The sequence below is a fragment of the Schistocerca serialis genome, chromosome 2, assembly GCF_023864345.2.
Source record: "Schistocerca serialis cubense isolate TAMUIC-IGC-003099 chromosome 2, iqSchSeri2.2, whole genome shotgun sequence".
Classification (NCBI taxonomy): domain Eukaryota; kingdom Metazoa; phylum Arthropoda; class Insecta; order Orthoptera; family Acrididae; genus Schistocerca; species Schistocerca serialis.
Window position 1 is genome coordinate 230,684,168 of NC_064639.1, and position 27,940 is coordinate 230,712,107.

General features: G+C 43.9%; 1 protein-coding gene across 1 annotated transcript in view; it reads right to left on the bottom strand.

Moving 5' to 3' along the window:
• Nucleotides 1-9,184: 9,184 nt before the first annotated feature.
• The window catches only part of LOC126455860 (dehydrogenase/reductase SDR family member 11-like), a 40,552-nt gene continuing 21,796 nt past the window's right edge, over nt 9,185-27,940 (bottom strand). The window contains exons 5-6 of the mRNA XM_050091621.1: nt 22,177-22,323; nt 9,185-9,226 (exon numbers count right to left, since the gene is read on the bottom strand). Coding sequence (XP_049947578.1) covers nt 9,185-9,226; nt 22,177-22,323 — 189 coding nt within the window. The remainder of the gene's footprint in view (nt 9,227-22,176; nt 22,324-27,940) is intronic.

The following is a 27,940-nucleotide window of genomic DNA, read 5'->3' on the forward strand; positions in this document are numbered from 1 at the left end:
CAGCTGTGCTCATATGTGGGGAAGTGTATTCTCCACATCCTAGATGTCTTGCAACATCTCAAGCAACATCACAGAATCTGATGTAATGGTCAATTATAACGTGGTCTCCCTTGTTACCAAGGTACCACTGAAAGGCTCACTGGAGCTGATTGCAGAAAAATTTGACGATGCTCTCATGAACCTGTTCAAGCATATATTGTCAACATATTTCCCGTATGGGGGCCAATATTGCAATCATACAGAAGGAGTGACCATGGGCAGCCGCCGTTTGCTGTGGTTGCCAATCTGTTCATAGGGAAGGAAGCATTAAAGATGGCTAGATACAAACCCAAATGCTTCTTCACATGTCTAGGTGATTTCTTTGTGATCTGACCTCATGGAAGGGAGATCTCAATGAATTTTTGGAACATCTTAACTCACACTAACCAAATGTAAATTGCACCACTGAACTCGGGAAGAATGGTCAGCTGCCGTTTCTGGATGTACTGGGAAAAAGGAGAACAGATGGGTCATTTGGTCGCAGTGCGTATTGCAAACCAGCACTCACTTATTTGTACTTGGAAGATAATAACTGTCAACACCAAGCACAAAAGAATGAAGTTCTAAAGAAATTGGACCACATGGCACGCACCTTGTCGCACCAAGAGAGTTTGACATCAGAAGTAGAGCTAACCTAAATGAAGAACTATTTTCAACAGTTACAAAAGGAGAAACGAAAACTGTTTTCGCTAACAAGGGAATGGAATTTCACCATTCATCATTAATTACAGCATGAATGAAGATGGATAAGCAGGGCTATCAAATGTTGTTTAACCATTCAGATGTACTATATGTGAATCATGTTTCCATGAAGTGATAAAATGGCATAAGAGACTTGGACACGTCGCTTTCAAAGGTCTGTAGAATGTGACTGATATTAATTTTGTTCCTTGTTTAAAAATAAATCAGGTCAGTATGGCAAGATGACGAGGTCTGTAATAGAGATCGAAAGTTCATGGCGAACTTATTCATGCAGATTTGAGTGCATGGATGAGAAAACTGTCCCTTGGAGGTGCACATTTATACATAGTTTACAAGGGTGATTGTACTTCTTACAGATTTCTGTATTTTCTTAAAAGTAAACACGATGCTTTGGTTCAAATGGTTGAAATGGCTCTGAGCACTATGGGACTCAACTGCTGAGGTCATTAGTCCCCTAGAACTTAGAACTAGTTAAACCTAACTAACCTAAGGACATCACACACATCCATGCCCGAGGCAGGATTCGAACCTGCGACCGTAGCGGTCTCGCGGTTCCAGATTGCAGCGCCAGAACCGCGCGGCCACTTCGGCCGGCAAACATGATGCTTTCCCTGTGTTGCTGAAATTTCAGAGGCTGACTGAAAGATAAACTGGAAACAAAAATCAGAGTTCTGTGAAGTGACGATAGGACTAAATTCTTAAATAAGTAATCTGGAGATTATTTCAAGCAAAATGGAATAATACATGAAAAAAAAACAAATGCCTTTACACCACAACAGAATGGCCAAATAGAGCGAGATAACAAGGTCCATTGCTGAATTTGCTTGCATCACGTTACTGAATACTCATGACTTTTGGGCAGAGACATCAAATTGTGCTGCACATGTCTTAAATCAATGACTACATAAAGCAAACAATAAAGTTATACCACCCGAAAAATGGGTCGGAAATCCTCCATGTTTAAAATAGATTAAGGAAATTAGGTCAGGAGTATATGCACATGCTCCTCATCAGTTTAGACCAAAATGGGACTTTAAATCGAAGAAATTAATCATCGTTGGCTGTGATGGATATAGTACCAATTACAACCTCTACAATCCTGAGTCGAAGAAAATTACAATTTCCTGCAATGTCTGTTTGAGTGGAGAAGAAAGACATTCATCATACTTGGAACTAAGATATTGATTTTTATCTGTGGGACCATGTTTCAGAAAATGTTGAAGAGCAATCTGAAGAGGATGATAATAGTGAACAAGTCAAAGAAAACGAAAGGATGTATCTTGAGAGATCGACGTAATCTGCGAGGAAGTACTCGTTTTCAGGACCATGGCATCTTGTTCTGCCATTCTGTTTGAACCTCAAACTTTTGAAGAAGCAAAGATGTCACTAGAGTAATCAAAGTGAAAGCAAGCAGTGGAAGACGAAATGTCATCTCTAAAGAACAAGGGCTCTGGCGCCATTAAGAGAAAAGCGTAAGACAGTTAGACGTGATATACTTGGAAGGAGAGACAGCATTGGTCGTATATTTTTGTTTATTATCGCAAAATCGATTTTCGGTCACTCAGTGACCATCTTCAGTGCTGTGATATATAACTTAAATTAGTAAGCACTGGTGTCAATAAGCTTACGGCGATCACATAGATCTATGTGATCGCCGTAAGCTTATTGACACCAGTGCTTACTAATTTAAGTTATATATTACAGCACTGAAGATGGTCACTAAGTGACCGAAAATCGATTTTGCGATAATAAACAAAAATATACGTCCAATGCTGTCTCTCCTTCCAAGTATACCCATTATCTGGTCGTAGTGCACAGGACACTATGGAGTCGCCAATCAATAAGTTAGACGTGAGTTATCGTGTCAAGCAGAATTCTGAGGGAAAAACTGACCACCCGTGAAACTAGATTATTCGTAAAAGGCTACTCCCAACAAGGAGAGAGGTCATCTCCAGTGATCTTGTACGACTCAGAGTTTTATTAACAATAGCACGAAATACAGAACTCAGGAAGCTTGACGTTAAGATTGCTCTTCTCAACAGGGATTTGAAAGAAGTTTACATGGTTCACCCAAAAGTGTTTGTTTTAGAGTACTCAAATATTGTTCGCAAGTTGAAGAAGGTACTGTATGGGCTCAAACAATCACTACGCTGTTGGAATAAAAAAATGTACAGTTTCTGTTAATATTTGGATTTGAACGACTGAACACAGACAAATGCGTTTTCTGTTCCTTAACAGGAGGGGAAGAGAGAGAGGTGAGGCCATACACGGAAGTTAATTAATTTGGACAGAATGGCCGCCACCCTTCCACTCTTAAAAGCCGCAATAGATCAGACCGCCATCACTAGCGTCGAACCAGCCAAATAACCTCTAAATTGCTGGTGTGTTTTCCAAAGCATTTACACTCACGGAAACCACTTTGCAGGGCAGGAGATAACAGACGGTCAAAATCAGGCTCGGCGCCTTTACAGGAGCCTATTCGTTCTCTCGTGTACCATTCTGAACTCCGAACGTTTCTCACCCTCCACATACCACACACTCTCTTCTTATTTCGTGGCTTTTGTCCCCATCGATGGCACCACTGCCGTACCTCCAGAGTTATCCAGACAAAGAGTGCCAGCGAGGGGCGAATCGATAGAATCTGAGCCTGCTCGTCTCACGTGTAAGCATTGTACTACACACATCAAAAAAGTTATGCATAAGCCCGGTTCCCAGAACTCCTGAAGATAGACGTTGACTGCGGATATTGTATCTCAGACACAGTAACGTTAACTGTTCAGAGGTGTCACTAAACCCGCCCAAAGATGTAAACAACCATGCATGAGCAGCGCCTTTTTGATAGAGCGGGTCCAACAGCCAACCAATTCCAGTCATTCCACCAGAAAGGAGGTACATTGCTTGTGTTGTCTGTAGTTCAACCATTACTAGACGGTCAGTACCGCGTTTCGATCGCGTCCTCATTGTTACTTTGTATCAGGAAGGGCTCTCAACAAGGGAAGCGTCCAGTCGTCTCGGAGTGAACCAAAGTGATGTTGTTCGGACATGGAGGAGATACAGAGAGACAGGAACTGTCGATGACATGACTCGCTCAGGCCGCCCAGGGGCTACTACTGCAGTCGATGACCGCTACCTGCGGATTACAGCTCGGAGGAACCCTGACAGCAACGCCACCATATTGAATAAAGCTTTTCGTGCAGCCACAGGACGTCGTGTTACGACTCAAACTGTGCGCAGTAGGATGCATGATGCGCAACTTCACTCCCGACGTTCATGGCAAGGGCCATCTTTGCAACCACAACACCATGCAACGCGATACATATGGGCTCAACAACATGCCGAATGGACCGCTCAGGATTGGCATCATGTTCTGTTCACTGATGAGTGTCGTACATGCCTCCAACCAGACAATCGTCGGAGACGCTTTTGGAGGCAACCCAGTCAGTCTGAACGCCTTAGACACACTGTCCAGCTTGTGCAGCAAGATGGAGGTTCCCTGCTGTTTTTGGGTGGCATTATGTGGGGCCGACGTAGGCCACTAGTGGTCATGGAAGGCGCCGTAACGGCTGTACGATGCGTGAATACCATCCTCCGGCCGACAGTGCAACCATATCGGCAGCATATTGGCGAGGCATTCGTCATCATGGACGACAATTCGCGCCCCCATCGTGCATATCTTGTGAATGACTTCCTTCAGTATAACGACTACAGTGGCCAGCAAGTTTTCCAGACATGAATCCTATCGAACATGCCTGGGATGGATTGAAAAGGGCTGTTTATGGATGACGTGAGCCACTAACCACTCTCAGGTATCTTGCCGAATCGCCGTTGAGGAGTGGGACAATCTGGTCCAACAGTGCCTTGATGAACTTGTGGATAGTATGCTATGAGGAATACAGGCATGCATCAATGCAAGAGGACGTGCTTCTATGTATTAGAGGTACCGGTGTGTACAGAAATCTGTAGGTCTCGCTGTATGGTGGTACAACATGCATTTTAACTAAATGACGTTTAAACAGCTGCCATTAATTATGAACACACTGTCACCTAATAGACAGCAAAGGTACAGAATTTCATAACAATTAACAGTCACTGAACAGTCAGCTACAGTCAGCCGAAATTCACAGATTAGATTTTAAGCACATGACTTTTAAGCAACTAATCTAGCACGAAAGGACATTTTTAACTTATTTGTAAAACGACTCGACAGCCCTCTCATATGCAAACAAAATCACAATTACAAAACTTCACCACACCCATCAGAAACAGAATATTATTCTGTTTTCCTGGCTGTTTACAAGTACTTGCATTTGCATTCGCTATTCACACATGTCACGTTCAGAAAGGTATTTTCTAGTTAATGTGATCACAAAGTTTTATTTTATTAGAAATAATGTTTTATCTTCGTACTATCAAGCTAGGATCCTTATTGTTTACACTTTTGCACTTTTGTTCAAAATGGTTCAAATGGTTCTGAGCACTACGGGACTTAACATCGGAGGTCATCAGTCCCCTAGAACTTTAAACTACTTAAACCTAACTAACGTCACACACATCCATGCCCGAGGCAGGATTCGAACCTGCGACCTTAGCGGTCGCGCGGTTCCAGACTGAAGCGCCTAGAACCGCTAGGCCACACCGGCCGGCTGCACTTTTGTCATCTTACCTTAAGATGTAGTGTAAGACCGCTCCAGACGCTAAAATTAGTTTACACTCACTAACGCCACAGCCCCAGTTACATGCTGTACACGCTTTGTATCTCTCCGTGTATCCTCAGCGCCCTACACCTCGTTTTACTTTCGGCGAATGGTGATATCTTCACGTCTGCCAATGATTTCTAAACAAGTGAATTATTTTTTCGCAAAGTAAACGTATTTATACTCTGTTATCTATTTCTCAGACTAAGACTGATGTGAAGCTATATGTAATACATACCACAATCTAAACAACTGCAACCTTAGTTCTTGCTAAGGCTATCTTCGTATTTCGTGAAAAACCTTTAAAAAACATATGATCTTTGAGCATTCGAACATGTGATCTCTTTTACCGCTGTCGAACGCGCTTCCCGTTGCGGCACGGAACGCCTGACGGATGTAGTAACTCTTCTGAGTATCTTCTACACAGGAAATCAGCACCAACTTTTGCCAAGAATAATTTGTGCTTTGGGTCGTAGGTCGTGACTGGTAGTCGATAATCTGGATATAATATACAGACCCATTTGCAAAAGTTCTTCAATTCCTTAGTTTTGAGCGAGTTTAATGATGTTACAGGGAGCCGGGAAAAGAACGTATGTCGTTGCACATATCGCCGCTGTAAATGAGTGGATCTTAAACGTATCAGCTTTCGAAAGGCTTCAACTATCAGCGTTCACAAAATTCCTTTCTATTGTTAATTAAAAGCTGTAATAGTGTTTTCCATCACTAAACAGCTAAGCTGTTCGCAGAAAAAGTACGTAAAAACCTCGTAATTTCAGCCAACACGCCTTAACAGACATACAGCTTCGTTTTAATATTCGCGCAAACAAAATAGACATTCGGCGCGATGGCTGTAGGGAGCGACTATAAATGGAAAATGCCTTTACGGGCGCTCCCATCAGCCACTGCGCCAAGTGTCAACTTTGTCTGTGCGCATAGTACATTTAGCTTGCGACGTCTCCGGACCACCAGCCAGTAACAGAGCGTTTTCGATCACGTGACCAGATCTCGATATGTAATGATTTTAAGGCTTTAATTACATAAAAATAACAGATAAAAAATGTGTGTTAAATCTTATGGGACTCAACTGCTAAGGTCATCAGTATCTAAGCTTACACATTACTTAACCTAAATTATCCTAAGGACAAACACACACACCCATGCCCGGGGGAGGACTCGAACCTCCGCCGGAACCAGCCGCACAGTCCATGACTGCAGCGCCCGAGACCGCTCGGCTAATCCCGCGTGGCGAATAACAGATATTTTGTGAGAATATTGACGATAAATGCCATTTATATGTTATAATGAATTGGAATAACAACAACCCGAACCATATTTTTTACATATGAAAATAGCCTATAATGTACTTTTGGTGTGTAGCTAATGGCTGGTGGAACATAATTAGTGACAGCGGTTTAAAAGTCATTTTTCTAATGTCTGCTCACTCAGTTTTACTGTTGATTGTTTTTAAAATTCGTTTGACTTTAATAAAGGCAACTTATGTAGTGAAGATAATGAACGTTGAAGAAGTTATGTGGAGACCCCAGTTCTTTCATTAGGGTGACCTGATCCCAAATCTTCCCACCAGTATTCCTAGTTATCAACATCCATTTTGCTTTAGGTAAATTATTAAACATAGTTGCTCTCTTTACTGCCACACACACTATGGTCTCCCGCTAATGACTTCTTGGCCATCAAGATGAGGTACATTACATAAATAGCATATACTAAACATATACTATGTAGGATAGGATTAGATGAGGATGTGTCACAGCCCACTCCTTCTGAATGCGAATCCTATACATTAATAAGGGCTTAGCCACTTAACTCGGTACATGATTATGAAAGTAAAACACGTGTACATAGTTTACAAGAGATTACAAAATAGGCAAGTTGAGTTGTACTAAAACCTAAATCGTTTGTCAATTTCGGGTATCTGGCCTCCCTTACGGATGAACACTCAATGGAAAGATTACACGATTTACACTCCACAACAAAAACAAAGCAAAATAATAAAATAAAGACTAAGCCTGCCTAAACATTTCATCTGACAACCCTACAAGAGAAAGGGGAAGAAAAAGTCATTCATTATATCCAGCAACGGTGTATTTGTCAAAGCATTGCAAGGAAGGCGAGAGGTGCCGGAAAAAAAATCTGCTGCTTTTTAAATAACATTACCCCTTTCCCTACCTGGTGTGACAAAATTCTGCCGGTTAAGAGTACCAAGAGGAAATCTTTACCTGACATGTGACAGGATACATATTCTGAAAAACGGAATTTCTGTGAGCAAGAACTAACTGAATAGCTGATGTGCTCGTCTGTCTGTGCGATTGCAACAGGAATAGTGTTAATTTTTTCCTTATCTTCTGGTGCTGCTGTTACAGATTTGTATTGCAGTAAACATTATGCGCTTTGATCTACGTCCTTGTACTTTCTCAAAATAAGGTTTCTGTTTCTCCAATAAATGACACAGAAAAACCAGAGTGTTTCAGCATGACTAGCATTTTTCATTCACAGTCGCTCGCTAAAATACTCAACAAATGTGAACTCTGTACACTATGAGGACTTGATGTAACAATGCTTCTGGTTACTTTACAGGTTTCCGAACTTCGCATCAAGAGTAATGAATGATCTACGCCATAGGCCAAACATGGAATCCACCGTCCAGTTTCATAAACTGATATTGTACAGGCAGATGGACGTAGCACACACGGTAGTAGGGAGACGTTCGCGATTTAGAAATTATTCAGAAAGGAAGATAGATTGGTGTTTAGTTTCTAATTGGTGACGAAGACAGTCGTTAGAGACAAAGCACGGGCTTGTATTGGCGGCGGTTGGAAAAAGAAATCGACCGTATCCTATTTGAAGCAATCAGTTCGGCATTGTGAATTTACATGTTAAGAAGTCTTTCTGGGGGCATTTGTCCAAATTTTAGTCGTTTACAGAAGTGAAACGTGGATAACAAAAAAATGGTTCAAGTGGCTCTGAGCACTATGGGACTGAACCGCTGAAGTCATCAGTCCCCTAGAACTTAGAACTACTTAAACCTAACTAACCTAAGGACATCACACACATCCATGCCCGAGGCAGGCCTACAACCGCTCGGCCACTCCGTCCAGCCATGCATCATAACAAAGTGGTCACACCATAAGAGAAGCTTTTGAAACGTGGTGCTGCTGAAGAATGTTGAAGATGAGGTGGGATGATCGAATAAGTAATGAGGAGATACTTATTCAAAGTGGCTACATCTGCTGCGATATCTGCAAAATCGGACATCGGTGCAGCACTGTTATCGCTCGCCCTCCATACAGTCCCGCCTTGGCCTCAGTCGATTTTCATCTGTTTCCGAAACTTTACAAACACTTTGATGATAATTAAGCGTTGAAAGCAGACGTGAGGCTGTGGCACCGTCAACAGTGTCAAACATTCTACAGTGACAGTACTAAGAAACTACTCTGTCGTCGCTGGTTGACTATGTTGAGAAATAAATATGTAGACACGAAGAATAAAGATAAAGAATGTTAATAAATTTTGTTTTATTTATAAAGGGTTTCAGACAAAAAAATTCAGAGGGATTACTTTTCAGCATGCCCTCGTATTAAAACTCTATGACGTTTTTACACAACTGTTTTTATTAACAACTTGATGATACAAACACAGTGCAACAGTTGCTTACAGGAGTTAGTAAAAATCAATTATTTTCTTGAAGACGACTGCAGTGCTGTGTGCAGTTTATTGTAATGAAAAAAAGATTACAAATCACTTCCCACAGAACGAATGATGATATCATGCACCTGTAACATAAGAAGTTGCATTTGATTAGTAAAATTTTAAGCTGGACACAGAAACAGACACGCGCACACACACACACACACACACACACACACACACACACACACACACACACACACACATATATATATATATATATATATATATATATATATATATCACTGCAAAAGTTTTCAGCAGCTATTGCGCATAAATTAAGAAATACACTTCATCTGATGTCTCATTCCTTAGGGTGTCTGGTCAGTATCTTTCTGGTCAATATCTTTGGTGCTACAGAGCATTCTGAATGTCAAATGTTAAGGGAGGTAGAACGTCAAACGGGCCGACTTGGAGCAGGAGAGGCACCACAGGACATTTTAATTTCCACTGTCTATACTTTTACAAGTAAATTCATAAAACTTTGTCAGCATGACCAGGAAGGATTCAGGATTCACACTCGTAGCAGCGGAAGTTCAAAAACATAACAAAATAATTTTTTTACACGTGAAATTTCATCATTTTTTCAGTTACTATTGGCTGCATTTGTTGCTATAGGTACACTTTTCTTCGTAAGTAAGAGAGACTGTTCGATGAATTATGCACTGCATACAAACCATACTTACAGGTGTCTGAAACTCTAGAATCTATTTCATTTATGAAAAAATGAATGAGCTGTTACGTTTTAAACTTTATGTTTATAAAAAAATCAAATTTTGTAGTTAATTATCTTAATATTTACGACATTTTTAATAGATTTGGAAAATTCTAGAGTTTGATACACCTGTAAGTATGGTTTGTATGCTGCGCAAAATTCATCAAAGAACCTCACTTACTTGTGAAGAAAAATGTACCTATAGCAACAAATGCTGCCAATAGTAAGTGAAAAAATGATGAAATTTCGTATCTAAAAAAATTTATTTTGTTACGTTTTTGCACTTCCACTGCTATGAGTGTGAATCCTGAATCCTTCCTGGTCATGCTGACAAAGTTTTATGAATTTATTTGTAAAAGTATAGACAGTAGAAAATAAAATGTCCTGTGCTGCTTCTCCTGCTCCAAGTCGGCCCGTTTGACATCCTACCCCCCTTAAACTAGACAGCTACGAGAGATGTGGCGATCAAATTACGAGGCCACGCGTGTACTACTGGATAGCCATACCTTTATTTTTTCTGACTGCTGTCCCAATATTGTGCATTTGGTTTAACAGTTAGTTGTGAAAAATAATTTATTGTAAGAAGAGTGCATGATCCTGCTGGCTCTCAGCCGTAAAGCCTATTTTCTTCCGGAGCGAATGGAAACCAAGGCAAGCAAACGAGCATTCACAGACAATTCGCCCGTGTTCAATACCATTCGCTTGTGTCTGGGAACAACTGTTTACATTAGAGGTAAGAGAACAGGATATAACTAGAATAGCCTATTAACGCTGCGTTAATGCATTTTGGCACGCAGGATACGTTGCTACACATAGCCACGACGCACAACTTTGGTGTTCAGACAGGATTATTTTGCATGGCGACTGACAGTTTTTTGCTGAAGTAAGCAAAAAGGCGCAGGAAAAGATGATTTTAGGTGTCGGAATTTGAAAAAAATGGTTCATATGGCTCTGAGCACTATGGGACTTAACTTCTGAGGTCATCAGTCCCCTAGAACTTTGAACTACTTAAACCTAACTAACCTAAGGACATCACGCGCATCCATGGCCGAGGCAGGATTCGAACCTGCTACAGTAGCGGCCGCGCGGCTCCAGACTATAACGCCTAGAACCGCTCGGCCACTCCGGCCGGCCTCGGAGTTTGAAACTGAAAGTTTGTTAGAGGGCAGATAGCATGATCCCGAGTAAACCATTTTTATTTATCATAAAAAATCTCTGACATAAAAATGATACATGAGTCATGTAATTACAGATTAGATTAGATTAGTTTTTCGTTCCATAGATCCATGCTGAGGAGATCTTCGTGGATGTGGAACATGTCAAGGATACCAAGGATATGAGCAAAGAGAACCATCAGGAATTATGTTTATTTTTTAATTTTAATCAGCTTTATAGATACGACGGTCAGTCAGAAAGTAATGCCTCGTATGTTTTTTTTCTCCTTCAATAAAGTTTGTTAAGCGAAAAATTTGAATTTGGTGCTGTTCTACAAAGCTTCCTCTCCAATCCCCTTTCTGCATCAACAGATGCCAGTACTGCAGTCGCTTGCAAAACGGCCGATATCCATGTTTGTATTAAAAAAGCATTATATGGTAGAGTTATTAAATGCAGAAGGTGAAACGCCCATTCCCATTCATGAAAGACAGAAAAATGTTTACGGTGAAGCAACATTGGATCAGCACTGTTAGATGATGCGTTCGTAACTGTAATTATGGTGAAGGGCAAACACCAAATTGGCTGACGAAACACGAACCGGCAGGCAGCGGCAGCGAATCGATGACATCATTCATGGTGACTGCCGCGTGACTGCAGATGATTTCTCCGTAAAAGCAGTGTGATGATGATCATTCAACAACTGGGATACTGAAAGGTTTGTGCAACTTCGGCACAGAGAAAGCTAACCGACCAAAATAAAGAGACAAGAAAAACAATTACCTCCCAACTCTTGCAGCTCTTTCGTTTGGAGGGAAAGGAGTTAGAAGAAAAAATATTGAGCGTAGACGAAACGTGTTCGTTATCGTGAACCAGAGTCAACGAGGCAGTCAGTGGAATGGCATCACAGAAACTCACCCAAGAAGAAAAGTTCAGAACTGGGCGATCGGTAGGCAAAGTTATGGGATGAAGAGGATGTGATTATGGTTGATTTTTTGGAACAGTGAATCACAATAAATTCTGTCCAATCGTTGTGACCTTGAAACAGCCTAAAGAACGTCTTCAGCGAGTTCGGCCAAAAGAAGCTATGCCGGAAATTCTTCTTTTGCATAACAATGCAAAACCACACACCAGTCGTAACGCTACTGAAGAGATTGTGTAAATTGGATGGGAAGTCTCGCCTCATTTCGCATACAACCTTGACCTGGCTCTATCAAACTACCATGACTTCGGGCTGCCAAAAGAAACTCATCGTGGGATTCACGTTGAAGATGAGTAAGGTCTGAAAATGTCCGTGCGTCAATGGTTTTTGGAGCAGGACCGTGAGTTTTACCACACTGGAATACATACCCTTGTTAAAAGATGGACTAAAACTATGCCGGCCGGAGTGGCCGTGCGGTTCTAGGCGCTACAGTCTGGAGCCGAGCGACCGCTACGGTCGCAGGTTCGAATCCTGCCTCGGGCATGGATGTGTGTGATGTCCTTAGGTTAGTTAGGTTTAAGTAGTTCTAAGTTCTAGGGGACTGATGACCTCAGATGTTAAGTCCCATAGTGCTCAGACCCATTTGAACCATTTGATGTAAATGGACGGAGATTATACTCAAAATTCATAAACTAATCATCAGTATTGCGGTTTTCAATCCAAGTTGTTCTGTTTGAAATTAATGACAAATAAAAAGGGAGGCATTACTTTTTGACTGACCCTCGTACATACTCGTACTTGTTTACTTTCAATGAAATTTATTGTTCCTTTCCTTCTTAACGAAAATAAACACAAAGTTCGTGCTTATTCACTTCGTTCCCGCCTGATGCCGGTATCTAATGAATTTATCGTCTTCCTCACATCAAAAGATGTTGACAGTTATTCGGCTTGGCACTGTTTGACAGGGTTGTTGGATGTCTTTCTGAGGGATATCGCGCCAGATTCTGTCCAGCTGGCGCGTTAGATCGTCAAAATCCGGAGATAGTTGGAGGGCTCTAACCATAATGCTCCAAATGTTTTCAGTTGGGGAGAGATCCGGTGACCTTGCTGGCCAAGGCAGGATTTGGCAAGCACGAAGACAATCAGTAGAAATTCTCGCCATGTACGGCTAGGCACCTCTTGCTGAAATGTAAAGCCACACAGGTCTTCGACCTGGAATTTCACTGGAGTAGAGCAGCCCTCAGTGATAAATATCGCTTCGAATTGAGCTCCGATAACCAGCTAAGACATATCTGTATACGCCCTGGACATTAGTGGCATACCAACTTGACTGTCGCCCGTCATACGGTCCGACAACCAGGAGTGATGGTCTAAGGTGCCATTTATTTTCATAGCAGGGCGGCTTTGGTTGCCATCCGCGGCAACCTTGCAGCACAGCGGTATGTCGACGATGGCTGGTTGGTTGGCTGGTTTGTGGGATTAAAGGGACCAGACTGCTACGGTCATCTCGACGATGGTCTACGCCCCATTTTGTTGCCCTTCATGGCAAGCCATCCTGTGCATATATTTCAGCAAGATAATGGTCGCTCGCACACAGCGAGAGTTTCTACAGCTTGTTTTCGTGCATGTCAAACCCTACCTTGATTAGCAAGGTCGCCCGATCTCTTCTCAATTAAGAAAGTTTGGAGCATTACTGGTACCGCCTTCCAATCAACTCGGGATTTTGACGACCTAACTCGCCAAACGACAAAATTGGGCACGGTATTCGTCAGGACGATATCCAACAACTGTATCAAATCAATGCCTTATTTGTATAAGGGCCAGAGGTGAGATAACGCGTTATCGACTTGCTCACATTGTGAAGCGCTCTCTCTTGAACAAATGATCCAATTTTTCTAAAATTGTAATCGTTTGTTTGTCTGTACATATGCATCACGTCTATCGATTTCTGTTCCATTTAGATAATTTCTGGGTGTGGGCCGCATATTTTTTTGTTTTTTTGTTTTGTTTCGTGGAGTTTATTTCTTTTCCTTGGGCATTTGTGCTGTGGATCTACAAGAAGCACCTACGACATCTATATTTTTTTAATATCAACATTGCATTCTATTCAGACTAAACCACCCCTCATGCAACTCATGTCAACAACGTAAGTGATCAATGCAGCACACGAAAGGTTTCTATACTGCCAGCGCCAAAGCAGATAGCATGATCCCGAGTAAATGACCATTAAACAGTGGAATACGATCGAACACTGGCAAATTCGAACCGAATACGATCGAACGCTGTTCTCTCGCGCTCACCTACCTTTTACACCAGAGAGAATACTCGTTCGCTGATGCTCGTTCACTTGTGTTCGCTCCTGTGTAAACTAAGTTTAAGACGACTGTGTATAATAAGCGGTTGTTTCTGAGTGACGAGTCGTAGAATTACGAAATCGAATTAGGCACAGTATCAGATGCTAAGGACGATCAGACGGGTAATTTTGAAAATGACGATAGTATTTTTTTCTCTCTTCACTTGACTTCACAATCCCGCAATATTTTTAAAGTGACAACGCGAGCGTAACTTCATCCTATTATGCCATTCTCAAGTGACAGCTCACTATGAAGAACATCAATGCATAATTCTTCCTTTAAAGGCATCGTGTCAACTATGCTCACCCATTTAATGTGTCAGGTGTAACACTCGGTGCATGAGCAGTGCCTGTTGAGAGTTCAGTATGACATGCAGGGCTTTAGGGGTGTAAGTGCAGATATTGTGAGTGTTGATACTTCAATATGTACCCACTTCGGTGTCTTGTTTTTTTCTCTGTGTGTAACAGTCTTGCCGCAAATGCATCACGTAACTTACTACCGGATGTTTTCTGGTTGGTTGGTTGGTTTGGGGAAGGAGACCAGACAGCGTGGTCATCGGTCTCATCGGAATAGGGACGGATGGGGAAGGAAGTCGGCCGTGCCCTTTCAGAGGAACCATCCCGGCATTTGCCTGGAGTGATTTAGGGAAATCACGGAAAACCTAAATCAGGATGGCCGGACGCGGGATTGAACCGTCGTCCTTCCGAATGCGAGTCCAGTGTCTAACCACTGCGCCACCTCGCTCGGTATGTTTTCTGCACGGTCGTAAGTGCATCACTAAATGGACTCGACCTATCGGTATAGACTAACCATTTAGCGTCCATGCATCCACGCTTCAACACCTACCCTGCTGCCCAGGGGAAAATAAGCATTAATGGCTTGTTCTTGCCACAAGTACTTGCAGGTATTAATCAGCCTAAGAAAAATACTATTGCTAATATCCATAATTATTAGCCTGTAAATCTAGCAAACACTGGTGTTTTGTCGTTCAGTACACTGCCCCCAATCAGCAATAAAAATATCTGCACTTATACCCCTAACATCCCGTACAAGGTATGTCCAACCGAAAAGGAAAACTTCATTGTAACGGCGTTGTACGTAATCCCATTGGGTGAATGTGTTTGCAGAGAGATTGTTTGGTGGTATTGCTAGTGGCACAAGCGGATTTAACGGCTTCGCAGCAATTTCCTCATTTCTGGAGAGTTATTTCCGCACTTCGTTGAGTGATGGATGGCACCCAGTCAGCACAAAGAATGATTATCCATTTTCTTTGCACAAAAGGAAAGCATGCTTCACAAATTTATCGCAAGATGGAAAAGGTGTACGGATAGCAGTGACTCGTGCGGTGCACAGTATTCCGAGGGTGTCAGCGTTATGAGGCAGCATGTGTTGCGTAGAAGACCCTCTGGCTCCTTCAGAAATTTCGATGGGAGGTCATGGAACATCCTCCTTACAGCCTGATCTCCCTATATGACTTGCATATTTTTGGCATGATCAGATGCACACCTGTGACGAGGAAGTGCCGGACACAGTGGACAACTGTATCCGCCAGCATTACAAGAGTTTCTACATTGAAGCCATCGAGTCCCTTCCTTCGCGCTGGGATCGATATATCAATTCCAATGACAGTTATGTATAATTGTACTGTTCCACATGATCTGTAGTTATAATATTGTTACTAAAAATTTCTTTACTCGTAACTGTAGTCACCTTTTCATTTGCGCACACCTTGTAAATTACATAAAGTGCTACGTTCTTTTACATAGATGACAAAGAATCTTATCACTCATCAGTAAATATTCCCGAATTCGAAACCAGAACAGCTGTTAGCATGAGTGACATAAAAGTAGGTATCTTAGGTGTTGCGAAACAACTCAAATCACTTAAGAAAGGCAAGTTTTCCGGTCCAGATGGTATACAAACAGGTTACTTTCAGAGAACGCAGACACAATAGAGCCTTTCTTAGCAATCATATACAACAGCTCACTTGACGAAAGGTCTGTTCCTAAAGACTGGAAAGTTGCACAGGTCACGCCAGTATTCAAGATAAGAAATAGGAGTAACCCATTGAATTGCAGACCCATATCACTGACCTCAATTTGCACTGGGATTTTGGAGTATATACTAGAATAGAAGATTATAAATCACCTTGAAGAAAATGACTTATTGATACATAACCAACACGGATTCAGAAAATACCGTTCTTGTGCAACGCAGTTAGCTCTTTATACCCATGAAGTGATGAGTGCTGTCTACAAGAGATCTCAGATCGATTCCATATTTCTAGATTTCCAGAAAGCTTTTCATACGGTACCTCACAAGTGACTATTAATCAAATTGCATGCATATGGAGTATCGTCTCAGTTGTGTGACTGGATTTGTGATTTCATCTCAGAGAGGTCACAGTTCTTAATGATTGACGGTAAATCATCGAGTAGAGCAGAAGTGATATCTGACGTTCCGCAAGGTAGTGTCATAGGCCCTCTGCTGTTCCTGATTTACATAAGTGATCGAGGTGATAATCTGAGCAGCCCCATTAGATTGTTTGCAGATGACGCTGTAATTTACCGTCTAGTAAAATCATCAGATGATCAATTCCAATTAGAAAATGATCTAGAGAGAATTTCTGTATGGTACCAAAAGTGGCGATTGGCACTAAACAAAGAAAAGTGCGAGGTCATCCACATGGGTACTAAAAGGAATCCGATAAATTTTGGGTATACGATAAATCGTACAAATCTAAGGGCTGTCAATTAGACTAAATACCTAGGAATTACAATTACAAGCAACTTAAATTGGAAAGACCACATAGATAATATTGTGGGGAAGGCGAAACAAAGACTGTGCTTTGTTGGCAGAACACTTAGAAGATGCGACAAACCCACTACAGAGACAGGCTATATTACACTTGTCCGTCCTCTGCTGGAATATTTCTATGTGGTGTGGGAGCCTTATCAGGTAGGCCTGACGGAGGACATCGAGAAAGTCCAAAGAAGGGCGGCAGCTCGTTTCGTGTTATCGCGCAATAGGGGTGAGAGTGTAACTGATATGATACGCGAGTTGGGGTGGCAGTCACTGAAACAAAGGCTGTTTTCTTTGCGGCGAGATCTGTTTACGAAATTTCAATCACCAACTTTCTCTTCCGAATGCGAAAATATTTTGTTGACACCTACCTACGTAGGTAGAAATGATCATCATAATAAAATAAGAGAAATCAGAGCTCGAACGGAAAGATTTAGGTATTCCTTTTTCCCACGCGCCATTCGAGAGTGGAATGGCAGAGAAGTAGTATGAAAATGGTTCGATGAACCCTCTGCCAAGCACTTAAGTGTGTACTGCAGAGTAACCATGTAGGTGTAGATGTAGTTGTAGATCTGAAAAATACTTAAGATGGCTAAAACGAGAATGGTACCCTGTTGAAAGGACCGATTGTGCACTGAACCACTTCATAGTGAACTGCCACGAGAAATATACAACAGTAGAAGTCACTGTTATGAGCAAATACAATTCATAACGGCCGTGACGGATAACACTGCCGTCCCTAAAGCAGCGACAACTCTTTAATTTCGAGGAGTGATGATCTTAGAAATTTTGTTAATATTATCCAGAAGTTAGCAGGAGAAAATGTCTGAACTATTTTGGAGGAATGACTCTGGCTATTCACTGGAGAAGAAAACTTTCGTGTGGTGATTAAGCTGTTTCATACTTTGGTATTGTTTAAGAAACGAAAATCTACCATTGTTCTAGATCGTACTAATTACAATGCCGTGCAGTGGTTCTGGATGTGGCAACCAAGGTAAAATCGCAATCCTGTCAGTGAAATAACATACTCTGATAAGCCAAAACACTATGATCACTATACCATATTGCAGTGCCTGTGTTCATTCAAAGTACTGTGCGATGTCGTTCAGTCATCATGAGATCCACAGTTCTGTGCGAGTATAGGATGTAGACAGAGCGGTGACGTAGGGAATTCTCGATCTGTCCGGGGAGCTAATGATAATGCAAAAAAGAGAAAAAGAAGCCCCGCTCGGAAACCAATTTTCAATATCACCAATACATGATCACTGCCCACGTCCGCCCCGATATCTGAGTGGTCAGCATGACGGATAGCCGTCCTATGGGCCCGGTTTCGACTCCCGGCCGGGTCGGGGATTTTTCCGCTCAGGGATTGGGTGTTGTGTTGTCATCATCATCATTTCATCCACATCCAGCGTGCAGGTCGCCCAAGGTGGCATCGAATGTAATAAGACCTGCACAAAGGCGGCCGGACCTGCCCCTTAAGCGGCCTCCCGGCCAATGACGCCAAACGCGCTTTTCCATTTTCAATATCACCAATACATGATCACTGCCCACGTCCGCCCCGATATCTGAGTGGTCAGCATGACGGATAGCCGTCTTACGGGCCCGGGTTCGATTCCCTGCCGGGTCGGGGATTTTTCCGCTCAGGGATTGGGTGTTGTGTTGTCATCATCATCATTTCATCCACATCCAGCCCGCAGGTCGCCCAAGGTGGCGTCGAATGTAATAAGACCTCCACAAAGGCGGCCGGACCAGCCCCTTAAGCGGCCTCCCGGCCAATGACGCCAAACGCTCTTTTCCATTTTCAGTATCACCAATACATGATCACTGCCCACGTCCGCCCCGATACCTGAGTGGTCAGCATGACGGATAGCTGTTCTACGGGCCCGGGTTCGATTCCCGGCCGGGTCGGGGATTTTTCCGCTCAGGGATTGGGTGTTGTGTTGTCATCATCATCATTTCATCCACATCCAGCGCCCAGGTCGCCCAAGGTGGCGTCGAATGTAATAAGACCTCCACAAAGGCGGCCGGACCTGCCCCTTAAGCGGCCTCCCGGCGAATGACGCCAAACGCTCTTTTCCATTTTCAATATCACCAATACATGATCACTGCCCACGTCCGCCCCAATATCTGAGTGGTCAGCATGACGGATAGCCGTCCTACGGGCCCGGGTTCGATTCCCGGCCGGGTCGGGGATTTTTCCGCTCAGGGATTGGGTGTTGTGTTGTCATCATCATCATTTCATCCACATCCAGCGCTCAGGTCGCCCAAGGTGGCGTCGAATGTAATAAGACCTGCACAAAGGCGGCCGGACCTGCCCCTTAAGCGGCCTCCCGGCCAATGATGCCAAACGCTCTTTTCCATTTTCAATATCACCAATACATGATCACTGCCCACGTCCGCCCCAATATCTGAGTGGTCAGCATGACGGATAGCCGTCCTACGGGCCCGGGTTCGATTCCCGGCCGGGTCGGGAATTTTTCCGCTCAGGGATTGGGTGTTGTGTTGTCATCATCATCATTTCATCCACATCCAGCGCTCAGGTCGCCCAAGGTGGCGTCGAATGTAATAAGACCTGCACAAAGGCGGCCGGACCAGCCCCTTAAGCGGCCTCCCGGCCAATGACGCCAAACGCTCTTTTCCATTTTCAATATCACCAATACATGGTCACTGCCTACGTCCGTCCCGATACCTGAGTGGTCAGCATGACGGATAGCTGTCCTACGGGCCCGGGTTCGATTCCCGGCCGGGTCGGGGATTTTTTCGCTCAGGGATTGGGTGTTGTGTTGTCATCATCATCATTTCATCCACATCCAGTGCTCAGGTCGCCCAAGGTGGCGTCGAATGTAATAAGACCTGCACAAAGGCGGCCAGACCTGCCCCTTAAGCGGCCTCCCGGCCAATGACGCCAAACGCTCTTTTCCATTTTTTAATCATCACTGCCCACCACGAGCGTTGCGGAAACGAGAGGCTATAAAGAAAGTATACAATAGGGTCAGAGACAAATGGACATTATTCTAGCAACGGTCGATACAGGCCGCAACTGGGGCAACATACTGACATAAACCACTTTCTCAAAGGGCAGAAGGTTATGGGCCAACGACTGGGAACGAGCATCTCGGAGACGGAGAAGCTGGTCGGCTGTTCGGCTCCTACTGTCTTGAGCATCTACGGGAAGTGATCTGAGGACAGTGAAACCACGAAGAAGCGACGAGGTGTTAAAACATCCACAGCTCATCACAGAATATCGTCAATTACAATATTGTAGTGGACACAGGATCATTGTGATTCGGCCGTGGATTAATGAAAACGTGTCACCTGGTCTTGTTAGAGCAGCCTGATATTCGTGTCGGGATTTGCCGACATGGAGGCGAACAGCTACTCGAAACGTGTACCGTGCCACAGACACAGGCCGGTGGGTGCATTGTTACTTTATGGCGACATTCACCTGACCATCCATGGGACCTGTGGTAGCAGTCGAAGGCACCGTAACAACTGTCGACTACACGAACATAATTGGAGATCACCTGCATCCCTTCATGTTTGATGTCTTCCCCAACGACAGTTGGATAACTGTCCACGTCACAAGTCCAGAATCTTACAACACTGGTTTGAAGAGCACGATAATCAACGCTGATGTCTTGCTTTCTTCTGCACCAGGTGGAACACGTCTGGGACGTTATCGGGAGCCAGCTCCGCGCCCACAACCTACCGGCCCATAATTTACAGGAACTGCGTGACCTGTGCGAAGACATTTCTTGCCACATACCTCCGGAAACGTCCCAAGTTGGACTTGTCGAGTCCATGCCACGGAGAATCACTGTTGTATTGCTTTCTTAACATGTATCAACACGTTATAAAACAGGTGCTCTTCATGTTTTGACTCGTCCGTGTAGGTGTAGAGAGCTACTCGTTTTCCTGGATTTGTTTCGTCCTGTTGGGTTTCTTCTCGTGCTATGGGTTCTTTCACTGCTTTTAAAAGTACAGCGTAAGACGTACTCGCCCGCAAAATCTGTTTCTGGCGCCATGCATGCCTGAAAGTGCGAATAAATATTTTTCCAAAAATATATTAATTTAGTTGAAGATCAACTATTTCGCTGTTATACACCCCTACTTACTGATGAGTTGAGTCGGTTCCTGCAGAGCTTTTTCCGTACGCAGTGTGTGCGAATGTGTTAAGCCCATTCATTTTGTTCTTCAGGACAGATAATCACGGAATTCATTTAGGTAGCCATGTACTGAAGCTATTTGTTCTGGAAACATACATTCCGCAGTTACACTATGTTACTACTACTTGTTTCGAGCTCGTTCCACCACTTTCAAGCAATCACCGACAAGCTGAGATCGGCCATCATCGCTTGTCACAGCCGAACTAAGACTGCATTGGAGCTGTGATGGCATTAATATCTATTGTTGTGCTTATGTAAATAAAAAGTGAGAGGCGTATTGCCAGTAGGTGAAAGTTTTTAAAAGTGTGCCGTGATCTTTACAACGTAGTTACGTAAGACATAAAATAAAAGTTAAATAACAGATATGTAACGAATTTCGCACTGGGAGTATTTTGTACTTTGTAGTAGTCTACGTTACATGGAAAGCGCAGAAGGCAAATAAATCCAGGAGTGTCGTCTAAAGTATAACAAACGATTCCTTTCTTTTCCTAATGTAATAGTAGCACTAAGAATATGTGAATGAAAGTGAAATTCACAACACGGTGGCATTCCCTATGAGGCGGGGCACCAAGAATCACGGATGTATCCACGACACGCCTTTAAAGCCGTTTGTGGTGTATAACACCAGAGAAAATGGTGATGCCTCTCAAAAATTTGATAGTGTGCTTCTAGTGTGATAGATATTTGAATGTGGATTATCTATTACATTTAACTATCACTATTATGTTTACTTTCCTTTGTCTGAATTCTTATCCTCTGTATGTAGAATCACTTTACTCCCTTTGCTCCATCTGTTTGGCCGCCGAAACTAATCGTCATTTGTACACGGCAGAGTACGCACATTTTATTGCGAGCAACCATTGCGTCTATAGCTGAGATACACGACCTCAAGAAATCCATCGAAGTGAAGAAACCAGCTCACCTGGACACGGGGATGCTGCGACAACATGTAGACCACAGCTTCTGCTATGTCCTCGGATTCCATCCACGGTGTCTTCTCTCGAACTTCGGGGGTATACTTTGGAAGGAAGTCGTGGATCTCTGTCCTCACGTAACCCGGAGATATTTGCTGTGAACGGTAAATAGTAACACACCATTTAAGAAGAGCATTGCCTGAGCAAAGACGATAGGGACATTAATATTTTAAATGAAGAAACACTTTTCTTAACATGAAATTAATGAGTCTGTGCGAAGTGCAAGTTGTATCGTAAGGGCAAGGGTCGCTTGTTATCATTTTTCAGAATGATACATAAAGATTGTATCTGAATCATACCTCATACAGTTTACATCAGAACCCCAACAAGTAACGTGTACAAACATATATTTTTGTTTCATAGAAAAGACAGATAAATCATACCGGTATTCCCTAACCGAGTCGCATTCAGATGACGAGCTGTAGTCGCAGAGGAAAATGAAGTGAAACTGTTCACATGGCTCTGAGCACTATGGGACTCAACATCTGAGGTCATCAGTCCCCTAGACTTAGAACTACTTAAACCTAACTAACCTAAGGACATCACACACATACAAGCCCGAGGCAGGATTCGAACCTGCGATCGTAGCAGCAGCGCGGTTCCGGACTGAATCGCCTAGAACCGCTCGGCCACAGAGGCCGGCAGTGAAAGTGTATGGCAGTGTAAAAAGTGTAGTGTTGCTTTACATTAAAACACTATTTTGAGATCTGCCATACCAAACAATCATAATAGCTGATATTTAAGGCAATCCTACCAGTTGGTATGTATTAAATCTGATTTCACCAGTAGGGTGTTTAAATACGATGTCATTGGACTAATAAAACATAATGACGACGTATCACTCTGGATCAGCTATTTATGTACAGCAATTCTTAATATGTTCAGCTTTATTGTTATTTTAATTCGCCTCGAGTGGGCTGGCTAGCAACAGATGAAACCGCTTTGGGCCAAAACGCTTACATGTTTAACAAAACTTCTTATTACATAAGAGAGATGTAATAAGTCTGTTTGTGAAAAGAAATAACTTTCTGTCGCTCCTTTACAAGAGTTAAAATGTAAGACAGATCATTTATATGCTGCCACGATATAACGGTGATGTTGGCAATGCATGAGAATGACGATGATCATGATCGGTCTCACAATGTGACCCTGTGGAATCGTGGGAAGCAACTAACTTAGTGAGGACGGGGGGCGGGGGGGGGGGGGGGGGGGGGGGTTGAAAGAGATAGGAAACGGTAGGACGGGATGAGATGGCCGCCGTTCACTAGGACTGGTAGGAGGAAGGCTACATGTCGATGAGGATTCCGTTGTCGGTTAGTGGGAATCGCTTGAAATTCCTTGCCCATGAAGGTGCAAGGAAGGTGAGGTATTGATGTAGTGGCGCACCAGTGTGCTCAGGTTGGTGGGTAGTGAGTGGTAGTTTTTTAGTGCTGCGACTGAATTTTGGAATCAGTTTATTGGGTATGAAGGTGATCCAAGAAGGGAAGATATGGGAAATGGTCGAGTTGACATATTGTAGGAACTAGATTAGATACGGAAGAAGAGGCGAAGTGTATGGCCTTCTTTGTAGGACCCAGGTGCGGCCTGGTAGTAATTGTAGCCGATAAAGTCTTTGTATTGAACAATCTTCTAAGCAGGGCATCCACGGGTAAAATAATTATACTCAAACAAATTAAAATATACCGACGTGATAAATAGTTGATAAAACTGATTAAGAGTTCAATCTGCTGCATTAGCTGTTTTACTGTAGGAACCGTGTTGAATATTTTAGATCAGGTACAGATTATAAGGGGTTAGTAAGCACACACTTTCACTATTCCTGAAAAATCAAACAGATCTCAAACATCGCAGTCTTTTATTGAATTTTGATTATTTAGGGTCTTTCGACTAACTGCAATTATGGGGTCGCTGTATTATTATAACTACCATATTCAGTCTTCTCATCCACGCATCTCCTCTTTCCAATAACTCCTCCTCCCCTCTCCTCCTTTTTCCCCGCCGGCCGTAGTGGCTGAGCGATTGTAGGCGCTACAGTCTGGAACCAACGCGGCTGCTACGGTCGCAGGTTCGAATCCTACCTCGGGCATGGATGTGTGTGATGTCCTTAGGTTAGTTAGGTTTAAGTAATTCTTAGTCTAGGGGACTGATGACCTCAGATGTTAAGTCCCATAGTGCTCAGAGCCATTTTTCCCCTTCTCCTGCTTTTTTTTCCTTTTCCGTTCCCTTGCAAACCATCACCCCTCCTTGCTTCCACTTTATCTCCCGCTAAAGTACAAATACTAGCAGTTTACGTCAATCTCTTGTTTTCTTATAGTTTGGATTTTTGTACTTTATTTATAAGTAACTCCATATAGACAACTGAGCATAGGCTTTTATATTTTTACCGTTTTCTACGGCAACAGAAATGAATACATTTCTTGTCTATTCTGAAGCGAGTTGTACTGCTTTCAGGGAACCCCACAGTGGTACTCAGCGTGCCTGCTATGCACTCTTGTTGTCATCCGTGCACCAAGCCTGTGTATAATGATCAGTGCTCTGCTGTTACCGCGGCTCCACGTCTTCTTCTCGAAGGCTAAGTCGTCCCTTAAACCCGAAAGCCAATTTTGACGGCCTTACTACTATGCAGCATGGATGTTCATTCTGCACAAACAGGTATAACAGCACTTTACCTGCCGCTGTGGCCGAGAGGTTCTAGGCTGTTCTAGTGCTGTGCTGGATTGGCTACCAGGCAATCAGAGCAGTCAATTGTAGAGATTCAATGAGTCGAGGATAGTTTGACTGGTATGTACAACACGGAGGCGGGCGTTTTCTATTTTGACTCCTGTTCAAGGCTTCGTGGAAAGTGACTGTGATTCTTTGCCGCCATCGGCTACTGGTCCACCCCAGCTGGAAAACTTTAGGTCATTCCTTAGTGGGTGAGACTTCGGGTATGCAACTTGGCCGGCCGCGGTGGCCGAACGGTTCTAGGCGCTTCAGTCCGGAACCGCGCGACTGCTACGGTCGTAGGTTCGAATCCTGCCTCGGGCATGGGTGTGTGTGATGTCATTAGGTTAGTTAGGTTTAAGTACACTCCTGGAAATGGAAAAAAGAACACATTGACACCGGTGTGTCAGACCCACCATACTTGCTCCGGACACTGCGAGAGGGCTGTACAAGCAATGATCACACGCACGGCACAGCGGACACACCAGGAACCGCGGTGTTGGCCGTCGAATGGCGCTAGCTGCGCAGCATTTGTGCACCGCCGCCGTCGGTGTCAGCCAGTTTGCCGTGGCATACGGAGCTCCATCGCAGTCTTTAACACTGGTAGCATGCCGCGACAGCGTGGACGTGAACCGTATGTGCAGTTGACAGACTTTGAGCGAGGGCGTATAGTGGGCATGCGGGAGGCCGGGTGGACGTACTGCCGAATTGCTCAACACGTGGGGCGTGAGGTCTCCACAGTACATCGATGTTGTCGCCAGTGGTCGGCGGAAGGTGCACGTGCCCGTCGACCTGGGACCGGACCGCAGCGACGCACGGATGCACGCCAAGACCGTAGGATCCTACGCAGTGCCGTAGGGGACCGCACCGCCACTTCCCAGCAAATTAGGGACACTGTTGCTCCTGGGGTATCGGCGAGGACCATTCGCAACCGTCTCCATGAAGCTGGGCTACGGTCCCGCACACCGTTAGGCCGTCTTCCGCTCACGCCCCAACATCGTGGAGCCCGCCTCCAGTGGTGTCGCGACAGGCGTGAATGGAGGGACGAATGGAGACGTGTCGTCTTCAGCGATGAGAGTCGCTTCTGCCTTGGTGCCAATGATGGTCGTATGCGTGTTTGGCGCCGTGCAGGTGAGCGCCACAATCAGGACTGCATACGATCGAGGCACACAGGGCCAACACCTGGCATCATGGTGTGGGGAGCGATCTCCTACACTGGCCGTACACCACTGGTGATCGTCGAGGGGACACTGAATAGTGCACGGTACATCCAAACCGTCGTCGAACCCATCGTTCTACCATTCCTAGACCGGCAAGGGAACTTGCTGTTCCAACAGGACAATGCACGTCCGCGTGTATCCCGTGCCACCCAACGTGCTCTAGAAGGTGTAAGTCAACTACCCTGGCCAGCAAGATCTCCGGATCTGTCCCCCATTGAGCATGTTTGGGACTGGATGAAGCGTCGTCTCACGCGGTCTGCACGTCCAGCACGAACGCTGGTCCAACTGAAGCGCCAGGTGGAAATGGCATGGCAAGCCGTTCCACAGGACTACATCCAGCATCTCTACGATCGTCTCCATGGGAGAATAGCAGCCTGCATTGCTGCGAAAGGTGGATATACACTGTACTAGTGCCGACATTGTGCATGCTCTGTTGCCTGTGTCTATGTGCCTGTGGTTCTGTCAGTGTGATCATGTGATGTATCTGACCCCAGGAATGTGTCAATAAAGTTTCCCTTTCCTGGGACAATGAATTCACGGTGTTCTTATTTCAATTTCCAGGAGTGTAGTTCTAAGTTCTAGGGGACTGATGACCTCAGATGTTAAGTCCCATAGTGCTCAGAGACATTTGAACCATTTTTGAATGCAACTTGTGGTGGACTAAGAGCCAGTGGCAGTTTCCAACTGCACGGACGGTGGAACGGCATATCATCTCAGACATATTATGTGTCACGAGGGTGAACTTATTCGTCCTGAGTCGGCTGTCTGACGTTTGACAGGCCATCGTGCCTGTGAGTCAAACTAGCTGGCCAGACCAGCGAACGGGTGCACCTCACACTGAAATGTGCTGGGATTTCAGGGCTCTGATAGGGGAGTTTCCCGCACTTTAATAATCAGAACGCCAGTACGTGTAGTTTGCAAGTTTTCGTGGATGTATCAGAGCGTTACAGCTGCCTCTGCGATCCATCCCTCGTCTACAGTATACCGTTTTCTGATTCTGTATGAACCAAGGTGAGAGAGTAAAGTATTGCTGCACAGGCGTAATGCTGTTAAAAGATACTCACAGCCCTCTGTTCTCCGTGATCCATAGTTTGTAGTGTAGCCGGTCACAATTGGTTCCATCTGAATGTAATTTGGTCTCTCAGTGGATTCTTGTAAATGGGGTATGATTGCGCTGTAAGAGGGATTACTTTGGGAGAGAACTTGTATAGTTTTCACCACACTGAATGCTTTGCGAATCAAACACCATTCTAGTTTTGATTTATGTTTGTAATTTTTCTGTAAGATTTGTCAGTTCGAGTCTAGTTGTAAAAGGATGAATATAACTTGTCTTCGTTTTCGTAAACTGAAAAACGCCACAGTTCTCGTTCATACTCCCCTAGGTATTCACTGTTTTTATTTTATTGTGATGATACATGAATACACCAGCAATTTAGAATGCAATCGTACTAAATTAGTTAATTTGATGATTAATTTGAGTTCTGAAAGTGAGTTCAGACTAAGGCAACAAAAGTGCCATGAGAAAATTCACTAATGTAATATATAAAATTTAAGTGTGTAGCTCACAATGTGAAGATTATTGGGCCGGCCGCTGTGGCCGAGCGGGTCTAGGCGCTTCAATCTGGAACCGCGCGCCTTCTACGATCAGATGGTTCAAATGGCTCTGAGCACTGTGGGACTTAACATCTGAGGTCAGCAGTCCCTTAGAACTCAGAACTACTTAAACCTAACTAACCTAAGGACATCACACACATCCATATCCGAGGCTGGATTCGAACCTGCGACCGTA